The 10,834-nt window shown below is 37.3% G+C and overlaps 1 protein-coding gene across 2 annotated transcripts in view; it reads right to left on the bottom strand.

The window, feature by feature from the left end:
• Nucleotides 1-6,507: 6,507 nt before the first annotated feature.
• Nucleotides 6,508-10,834, bottom strand: part of Rp2 (RP2 activator of ARL3 GTPase) — a 39,673-nt gene continuing 35,346 nt past the window's right edge. Inside the window, exons 4-6 of one of the 2 annotated variants that reach the window (XM_021153057.1) lie at nt 10,047-10,132; nt 9,607-9,701; nt 6,508-6,594 (exon numbers count right to left, since the gene is read on the bottom strand). In XM_021153057.1, the coding sequence (XP_021008716.1) occupies nt 9,618-9,701; nt 10,047-10,132 (170 nt within the window). In that variant the 3' untranslated portion in view covers nt 6,508-6,594; nt 9,607-9,617. Of the gene's footprint in view, nt 6,595-7,241; nt 9,702-10,046; nt 10,133-10,834 lie in introns of those variants that run through there. The other variant, XM_029473585.1, reaches the window with a different exon arrangement.

Below are 10,834 nucleotides of genomic sequence, written 5' to 3'. Positions count from 1 at the left end.
TCAGAAAGCCTAATGTCTAAAGCAGAGGATTGATTTCTTGAAGCAATTATCGGTTAACACCATCGCCTGCGATAGTAACTATGAAAAAGTCATTGTTCACTTTGGGGGGTTGCAGGTACATGGGACATACTTGCTGTTCAGTTTTCTTTTTCTTCCCTCCACCCTCTTCTCCCTGCTGAGAACTGAACCCAGAATCCTTGGATTACTAAGCATGTAGCATACCCATGAGTCACATCCCCAGGTTGCTGTTCCATAGATAACAAGCCACAGAGCTCTGCTCTTCTCTACTGTGCCTTTACTCTCAGTGAAGGAGACTACAGAGGAAACAAGGAGACAGATTCTCTAGTAAGAACCCTAGCTAGGAGGCTGATGAAGTCACTGTAGGGTCAGTAGCACCCATCGGGGTTTTGAGGTTGAATGTTCAAAAGGAGAACATGCCTGAAAGAAACATTGCCCAAACCAGGCTAGTTAAGAGCTGCTTAGTGGGGGCTGGAGAGATGGCTCAGCGGTTAAGGACTGTTCTTCAAGAGGTCCTGAGTTCAATTCCCAGCAACCACATGGTGGCTCACAACCATCTGTAATGGGATCTGATGCCCTCTTCTAGTGTGTCTGAAGATAGTGACAGTGTACTCACATACATGAAATTAATTAATTAAAAAAAAGCTGCTTAGCAAGTGCAAAACCACTCAGGTGATTCTAAAATGTGAACAATGGAACCGAGAAAACTGTATATTGCCAGTAGAAAGAGATGCATGGATGGTAAGAGCAGAGTGCAGGCAAGGACAGAAGTGATACTTTCAGTTTAGTACATGGAAGGCCAGGAGGACTGTTATTTAGTTACTATTTAAATGCACACATTGAGCAGAAAGTTGGCATCGAGAAACTGCAATCAGATGGACAGCCAGCCATGCTTGGTAGGGTCCTTGAAGCTGTGAGGAGGTTTATGTACTTCAAGGAAAGAACAGAAGAGCCACAGCAATCCTTAACATACCTCAGCCTCGCATATTCCATTTACTACTTGGATATATTTTGACATACCAAACCTGGCTTAAAAAGTTGAAGACATTAAAATGAAATTGAGTCCCAACATGATGCCAGCTCCAGCATGACTTTCTGGATGTATTGATTTAAGCAGTTTTCAAAGCCTCCATTGGAATCTGAACCAGAATCTCCAGATTTAATCTCCTGTCTCAGGAATTTTCTCCTTTGCTAGATCTTGCATTGACTTAGAAAAACAACAACAACAAAAAACAAAAAACCATGACCACAAGTGAAATACTACCCTTACTTTCCCAATAGTTTCATCTCTTCTGTTCTTCCTGCTCCCAGGGAAGTCCTAATATGGCATTTTGATGGTGCATGAGAAAATATAATACTTAAAAATTTTCTCCTTACCTGTTTTTATTTCTAGCACCTCTTATCAAAAGAAAATTTGAGCTTTATATAACCAGTTAGATATAAATAATGCTCATTTCCCAGTTTAGATATAATAATGAGTGCTGCTAAACTTTTGGTATTAAATTGTATTGTCTCAAAGTATCTAGATTAGCCAAGCATGGTGGTGCTCACCTTTAACCTCAGTAGGTTGATCTGTGTATAGCCAGCCTGATTCACATAGCGAATCCCAGGCCTGCTAGTGCTGCAAAGTGAGACTCTGACACAAAAAAATACATAGAAAAAAAATCATAGAGATGAAAGTAAAGGAGTTAGACTCTTATTGTTCATGTGTTTGTTTTGAGGTAGGGTCTCATTATATAGCCCACAGTAGCCTTGAACTCATGGTCTTCCAGCCTTGCTCAAAAGTATTGAAAGTAGACAAGCACTGACCCACGTGGACATGACTGAATCTTCTACCATGATGACAGATGACGTGGAGAAAGATAAAGAAAATCTAGAGGATCTAGACAAAGAGGCAAAGTCCTAAAGCTGAAAAATTCGAGTCTATCAAAGTACTTGGTGAAAAAGACAGTAATCCATGTAAGGACTTAATCTAGGGAGGCATTTTAAAGAATAATGGGAAGGTACCTGGAGAGATGGCTCAGTGGTTAAGAGTACTTGTTGCTCTTCCACAGGACCTGGATTCAGTTCCTAATGTCCATATGGTGGCTCACAACCATTTGTAACCACAGTTCAGGGGATCCAATGCTCTCTTCTGACCTGTGCAGGCACCAAGCATGAAAATACACATACATACATGCAGGCAAAACACCCATTCATTAAAATGATTTAAAAAATTTTAAAAAAAGGATGGGTACACAGTGAAACAGAGAAGGTGTGAATAATGAAACATGTAGGGACTTTTTGACAAGATTAAAAGCACCCTTGTTAAGTATAGCAGCATGGGCAGAAGCAGGAATCATTCTTGTGAGGTATAAAGAAGCAACAATAAAAGTTGTGTTAACTGACTGAATGTCTCGCTGTTGACTGCTCCCTTCTTATCCTTTAATCTAGTTCTTCCTGAACTCCATTGTTCCACTGGTCACTAAGCAAGAATCTTCCTCTCTGAGCCCCAGGGCCAGTCTTTGGTTTGGAGCCAAAGGTCATTTCTTGCAGCTGTCTCTGAGCACGAATCCTTGCCTTCCCTGAGTTCCATTTCAAAAATAAAAAATAAAAACCCTGTCTTTAAAGAAGCATTTCCACTTGCTGTTTCTTTTTATCTTTTGCTTACCAACATCTTTTAACATTCAAATTTTATTTTGAACTCGATAATCCATTTACAAAGTTTAAAGATCAGGACTGTAAGAGGTATCAAATCCTATTCTCATTTTTTGAGGGTTCCATTTTTGTCTGTCATACTTCTGCCCTCATCACCTTTATTCACTCTTTCTTCCCGCACATAACTTTGCTTCCTCTTTTAGTAGTTCATCGAAGAATGGGGTTCATCATGATACTCCCATCCTTGCGGATAAGGGATTTTGTTGGAGTCACCATTACCTTCTCTTGTGCACAGCCTACTTGTTAATCTCTCCTTTTCCCAACTAAACTTCCGTGTGTGTGTGTGTGTGTGTGTGTGTGTGTGTGTGTGTGTGTTGTTGGAAAAGGCTTCACATAGGAAAGTGAGTCTTGTTTCCCTAGTAACCACAAGGGGACAGCAAAGAGGCTTACATTGCAGTTCAGTGACTATGGTTTGAGGTTGACAGGCCATCCAAACTTTCTGACACTCAGTTTTCTTTCCTATCCAAAATCAAAAATCGGGATTGTTAGACTCTTCACAGCCCTAAAACTGAGACTCAAATGAGAGAAAATGTAAGGATGGTATGGAGCGCTTACCTAGCATATGCAAGGTCCTGGGTTCCATCCCCAGCACCTAAAATTATTCTTAAATTACTTTTTTTTCTTTTTTTAAATTTTTAATATTTTTTATTACATATTTTCCTCAATTACATTTCCAATGCTATCCCAAAAGTCCCCCATACCGCCCCCCACTTCCCTACCCACCCATTCCCATTCTTTTGGCCCTGGCATTCCCCTATATTGGGGCATATAAAGTTTGCAAGTCCAATGGGCCTCTCTTTCCAGTGAGTGGACGTTGTACATCGTGGTGCGGAGCCTAGTGCGCACCACGATGTACAACGTCCACAAGCAGTAGTTCATCACGTTGTTCCAACAATAGGGTTGCAGATCCCTTTAGCTCCTTGGGTACTTTCTCTAGCTTCTCCATTGGGAGCCCTGTGATACATCCAATAGCTGACTGTGAGCATCCACTCCCGTGTTTGCTAGGCCTTAAATTACTTATTGTCTGTTTATAAGAACAATATAAAAGAGTCTATTAATGAGCCTATAAAACCAACCTGAATTTTACAATTGGAAGTGCAGCACACTGCAAGAAAACAGCACTCAAGTCCTACCTGCCACTTATACTTGTTTTTTTCTTACTAAGCTACCTAGTTGTGTGAGATGTATGGCCCTTACCACTAAACTACTTTAAAAAGCATCACATCCACTTTGTTCAGCACAATGATACTTAACTTTTATAAATTACTTGTCGTTTTCAATGGGCACAACAAGCATCAGTTAATTAGATGTCATACAATTTAAGTTATTTTTTTCAGTGTCTAATTAGAAGTGGATAAGGGTAAACCGAAGAAGTGAAGGCAGGTGACAGGAGGATCAGAGCCAGGGTGAGAATTCTGAGGGCTATACCAATTATGTTCACTATTTATAGATGAGAATAAGCCTTCACCAAGAAAGTATGAAATCAGTTTCTGAACATCTTACCACTAAAAGCCATAGTGTCATATACAAAAAGGGATGAAATATAATGACATTTCTATTCTCTAATATTCTCTATATACCAAGAAAGAAAACAAGTCAAGAGTAAAGGACTTACTTCACTTAACAAAAAGGCCTTCACTATTAAGATAGTGTAAATCTGCATAAGTCTATAAATCTGCATAAGCTGTTCTAAATACCTGAGGGAAACCAACTTTTAAGGAGGAAAGGTTTATTTCAGTACTTGTTTTCAGTCAGCTGGTCCCTTTCAGGCCTCTGGTAAGGCATAGTGACATAGAGTTGGACATATATAGCAAAGGTGTTCACTTCATGGTATCTGGGAAGCATAAAGAGAGTGGGGAGGGTCCTGGTTCAAATATGCCTGCCATCAGTCACCTTCACCAGACTCTATTTCCTAAAATCACCACCTTCTGGCAGTACCACAGGCTAGTGACCATTCCTTTAATACATGGACTTTAAAACTATTTACATATATATACATACACACACACACACACACATGTGTATTCTTTTTTCTTGAGATAGGATTTCTCTGTGGCTGTCCTGGAGCTCACATTATAGAGCAGGGTGGTCTTGAACTCAGAAATCTGTCTGCCTTTGACTCCAGAGTGCTGGGATTAAGGGTGTGTGACACCATTGCCTGACTATATTCTTTTGTAATTTCATATATGAATACAATATATTTAGAACATATCTATCCCCCAACTTCTTCCAGGATCCCACCACATCACCCTTTCAACACCTACAAGTAGATCCATATCGATGTTACAATGTTGACTGGCTTGATCTTGTAGAGAGGAACGAGGCAGGCAATCACAGCGTTGAAGGGTTAATTGGCTTGATCTTGTGCAAATGCTAGGCAGGCAACTATAGCTGCTGACTTTAGGAGTGCAGGGGCCCTATTATACTCAGGAGACACTATTTCATTTCAGTCTTCCCTGGCTCTTACTACAATCTTTCTGCCCCTCTTCTGCAATGCTTCCTGAGTCTTGGGGGAAAAATATAATACAGATGTCCCAAACATGGACCTTTTAAATTTTTCATTATTGTGACAGGGCACACATGTCAAGGTTAGAGGCCAACTATGTGTAATCAATTCTTTTTTTTTTTAAAGATTTATTTATTTTATGTATGTGAGTACACTGTAGCTGTCTTCAGACACACCAGAAGAGGGCATAGGATCCCATTACAGATGGTTGTGAGCCACCATGTAGTTGCTAGGAATTGACCTCAGGACCTCTGGAAGAGCAGCCAGTGTCTTAACTAGGGAGCCATCTCTCCAGCCCATGTAATAGACTCTTCTACCTTTATGTGGGTTCAAATTTATATTACCAGTCTTATACAGCAAGTTCCTTTACCTGCTAAACCTAACACAGGGACCTTTGAGAGATTCTTCAGATTGAAGCTACACTACTACATGACTACCAGTGACGTGAAAGCTTTTTTAGTGTTAAACTTTTTAAAAAGTATATGTTTTAAGGATCCTCTGCTGTTTTGGAAGTAGTACAGTATTTAAGATACAGTGCAGAAATCAAGCCACAAAACCCAATCCCAATGGATCACACTTCCTGCATTTATTTTGCAAACAAATTTATTCTTTGGGAATTTCATGTGTCATATTTTGAACATATTTATCCTTTCCCCCCAACTCCTTCCATAACTACCCTCTCTATCTTCCCCTTCCTTCTGACATAATTTTGTTTCTTTCCTTTCATCAAATCCAGTTTGTCTTTCTAGCTAGTTTTGTGGGTGTGGCCTGCCTATGGTCAACCTACCAGGGTCACATCATTCAAGAAACCTGATTCTCCCTCTCCCAGAAACAATCAAATACCAATAGCTTAACTCATGGTGGGAGTTTGTGCCCACCCTCCCTCCATGCAGGAATTTTTGTCTGGCTGGAGCATGCACAAGACTTGTGCTTGCTGTCACAGTCACTATAAGTACACAGTCATATGTGCACCTGCCTGTTTGGATCCGGAAAATAGTTTCCTTGATGTTATCCACAACCCCTGGATCTTTCCAACCTCCTCTTCTAAAAAAGATCCCTGAGCTTGGGAGGGACGAGTGTGATACAAATGTCCCACTTAGGACTGAGCTTTTAAAAGATAAAATGTTTTCTTGAATGGGTTTGAAGGCACCACGATTCTAGAGCTTGTAGAACTAACAGTATAGAATGAGCATCTTCAATTTTAATGTGTATCAAAATCACTTTCCTGTTTATAAAGAAAGCTTAAATATATCTTTTATGAGAAAAACAAAGTATAGACATCAAGAAATATCCAACAGGAAGCAATTTTATTATTGTGTTATCATTTCTGCTTGTTCTCAATGCTCCAAGTGTTCTTAATGTACTTGTTGAACCTTTATAAGTAGAAATAAACATAATGTTATCTTTTTACAAACAAACCAATTTGCACTTTCAGTATTTGTTTTGTGAGACAGGAAAGGAGGACAAAGACTGGTAAACTTGACAATAAAAAATACCATCTACTTTTATAAACCTGAATGAAAATTTATCACACTTCTTTATTTTTTGAGACAGGCTCTTGCTATATAGCCCAGACTGGCCTGGAATTCAATATATAACCTAGGCTGGCCTTGAATTCCTGAGTATTAGAATTACAATTATATATGCTATATCCAGCATGTTTTTAAAATATGGAAGGAAAGATGCCTAATCTTACCAAATATTCAGCCATAACAAAATGTGACTTATTTTAGCAAAGAAAACATGATGTAAATTCCTTATATCAAAATATGTTTCTTCCTTTTCATTTCTTCAGAGTACCTTGTGTATATACACATGCACATATATACATCAAATACATACACACTCAGTATAACAGTTCATTTCTCATTAGTATAAAACAGAGATTAGACCACTTTATTTTGTTTTTAAAATTAAAACTTGTATAACAAAACACCCAAAAGAAAATAAAAATTTTATCAAATTTTGGTACAAGTATGAGTAAATATAGAGTACTCTTCAAAAAAGTAGCATCGAACCATTTTAATTTTAACATTTATTTCAAAGCACATTTTTAAAACACTAGATAAATTTACATATAAATGCTACATATAAATATACAGACCCAAAATATAGCAGTACTATTAATGCAAGAGAAGTAAACTAATAAGATGCTTAAACAAATATGACAATAAAAATCAGTTTTCATGGCTATTAATTTTTCATGAATTTAAAAACTATTCAGAAATAAAATGTAGTTAGTATATTATGATTACTATTGAAGTCTAGACTTGCAAAAACAACATAAAAGTACTTGTAAAAAGTTCCTATCTAAATGGATATAAAGTTTCAGGTTTTGGTTAACATACTAAATTTGGTGGGAAAATCTTTAATGTCTCCTTTATATAATATTCTTGAGTTTTTACACATCGTATTGATACGATAAAAACTCAATGTATAGCCCCTTATAACATTGCATTTCAGTTTTGAAATAGCAAGTATTGAGATTAATTCAAAAGTGGGTAAAGAAAATTAGTAATATAATCAAGGCAGAAAAGAATGCATTTAATTTAGCTTAGCTCAGGGAAACGTTAATGCCTCTGATCACTATTTGCAAAGTCCATTTGTAAACTATGATAGAAATTATTATACCTGCCCTGCCAGCAGTTTTTATTTGCACCTTATGAGATCATATTGACTCTGTAGAACATGATGCTCTTATAATAAAAGAAATGTTGAAATGCTGATAGTAGGCTAGACACAGTGTAGGTACTCAATATTATTAATTCAAAATAAAAAAGCATTATTTCTACACATTTACAATTCAACATGATAGTTAGAAGTTGGCCTGAAAGTTTCCAAAACCACTTTAAACAGGAAAATACACTTTTGGTAACAACCATGGAAGGAATTTTTACAAGTGGCCATTTTCAATCTCAGTTTTATAAAAATAAAAGTTTCCATTTTGATTCCTGTAAATGAGCCTATGAAAGCTGTTCCTGTTCCCTGCCAAATATGATAAAATCGCCCTATCAGCACTTTCAGAACTGATTAGTTTAGATAACAATACACCCTATTTCAGTTTCCCTTGAAAACTGAATCTGTGCACCTTTAGACTGGATCCATCAATGTGTATTTCTGAACAATTCCCACTCCTCCTTCAGGAAGTTACTATTATCAAATGGAATTGAGAAATAATGGTTTCAAGTAACCAAAACTTTAATCATGAGAAAAAAAAATGGATGGAGATTTTGAATAACCTGTCTAGATTATCATCATACCTAAGTGTTCCTTACTTAAAAGTCATAAGATTTGCTCTAGGTCTCTTGCTAGTCACAACAGCTAGTCACAGACAGTGATCACCTCTGTCAAAGCTGTTGCTCATTGGTGTTCTTTTTGTTGTTGTTGTTTGGTTTTTCGAGACAGGGTTTCTCTGTATAGCCCTGTTTGTCCTGAAACTCACTCAGACCAGGCTGGCCTCGTACCCAGAAAATCAGCCTGCCTCTGCCTCCCGAATGCTGGCATTAAAGGCGTGCGCCACCACGCCCAGCTTGGTCATTGGTGTTCTATAGTTTTATGTTGTATCTAACTTTTTCTTATTAGAAAACTGGAGAATCATCTGGCAGTTGTTCTTAGAAATCAGCTGTACTACTTGGAAGTAGTCCTTAAAACAGCAATGCCAGGATCAGTTAGAAGTATTTGCAAAGCTGGTTATCTTTGCTTTTTCTTTCTAATAGAGTCTTACTTGCCAAAGCTGTTCTTGAACTCCTGAACTCAAGTGATTCTTCCACTTAGGCATCCCAAGTAGCCTGGGACTACAGACGCCATGACCACATTCAGCTTTCAAATACCCATTTTTTAAAAATCTCCCAATTTACAAAATAGTATGTCAACTCCATGTACAAAATCCCATTAGTCATATAATGCAAGAAGGAAATTATTATTTAACTGGCTATGTATATATTTTTTAAAGTGCATAGGCTTATTTAATTTCACCTAGTAACAAATTCCTCTAAATTAAAAGAGAAAATAAGAAACAAAATATATTCTTAAATGAATTATCATAGAGCACTAAGGTAAGTTGGAAAGTTTAAATTACCAGAGATATGAAAGAACTTTTAATTAGGAATAAAATCATGATCATTTCCTAATAAGACTATTGTATGAAAAGAAATAAAACTGCAAGCTTATTGAAGCAAATTAAATAGTTTATAAGATGATTAAAACTACTCAATTTAAATGAATTATTTTAGATACTCAAGTAAATGATATGGTATTTAAAGAGTTATTTAAAAATAGCTTTTAACAATTATAGCATTAGTAAAAATTACTAATTGCTAAGTGACTAACATATGTAAGGATATTATCAAACTGTCTGTATATAAAGGATGGAAGGGGCTTAATACCACAATCCGCTTCATATCCCCATCTGGATCTCAGCAAAGTTATAGAAGCTATCAACATCTCCAGATGCGGTCTCCTTCTTTTCTGATACAAACATCTATTCCAAATACAAAATAAACAAAAAATTAGTTCTGTAGCCCTTAAATGTCAAAGGCTACCTCTTCCAGAACAAAGTCACAGGTTTGGGTTTTCTTTTTAAGTTTTTAGATTTATTTTGTATGTATATGAATGTTTTGCCTGAATGTATGTAGTATGTATACCACACACATGCCCGGTTTCCTCAGAGGTTAAAAGAGGGTGTTGGATCCTCTGGAGCTGGAGTTACAGATGGTTGTGATGGTGATGTTAAGGGATATACCATAAATACAAGTACTATTTGATTATAAGGGAAAGGAGATAAAATGGAAAGCTGGATTGAGATATAGTCAGTAAGATCTTATACCTTTGTCCCGTTGAATATCCCATTTACAATAAGGTGACATTCTTGTACAGCGTCATCTCCATTAAATTCCAAGGCAATCACAGGACCTGAAAGGAACCCCAAGAAGTGTTTTCATAGCAGAAATACAAATATATTGTAAAAGTAATCCTTGTATTTCTTTTATTTTATATTTTTGACCTAGTCTCACTATTTAGCCCAGGGTAGCCTGGAATGCACTATGTAGACCAGACTGCCCTTGAACTTTTCCTCATTCTCGTGCTTCTGCCTCCTGAGTACTAGAATTACAGGTATGCACTACGCCCAGCATTCATTAATGGATTCTTCCTAAGAAATGCCGAGTATCTTTATCAGGTAGGAAAGGAGATAAATAGAAGGGCACATACTTCAGGTTTTTTTCCCCTATCTCTACCATAAAACACTGAGTCTCATCCTATGATGAGCAGCTCCTATATATAGGACTAGTGTCACATTTTTAAAAGTGTGTGTGTGTGTGTGTGTGTATATGAGCATGTAGAGGGCCGGTGACTTGTAGAGGCCAGAATAGGTCATTAGATTCCCTGCAGTTGGAGTTATAGACAGTTGGTTCTGAGCTGCCAGATTTGGGTACTGGTATCCAAATTCCAATCCTTTGCATGAACAGTAAGCATTCTTAACCACTGAGCCATCTCTCCAAGTCCCTTAGTGTCCTTAGTGTCACATTTTTAGCTGTTGGGAATTGGGAATTGTCTGGTTTCTCTTCTTCTTCTTCTTCTTCTTCTTCTTCTTCTTCTTCTTCTTCTTCTTCTTCT

The sequence above is a fragment of the Mus caroli genome, chromosome X (genome assembly GCF_900094665.2).
Source record: "Mus caroli chromosome X, CAROLI_EIJ_v1.1, whole genome shotgun sequence".
NCBI classification, from domain to species: domain Eukaryota; kingdom Metazoa; phylum Chordata; class Mammalia; order Rodentia; family Muridae; genus Mus; species Mus caroli.
Note: the sequence above shows the minus strand (reverse complement) of the source record. Positions and strands in the feature narration are given on the sequence as shown.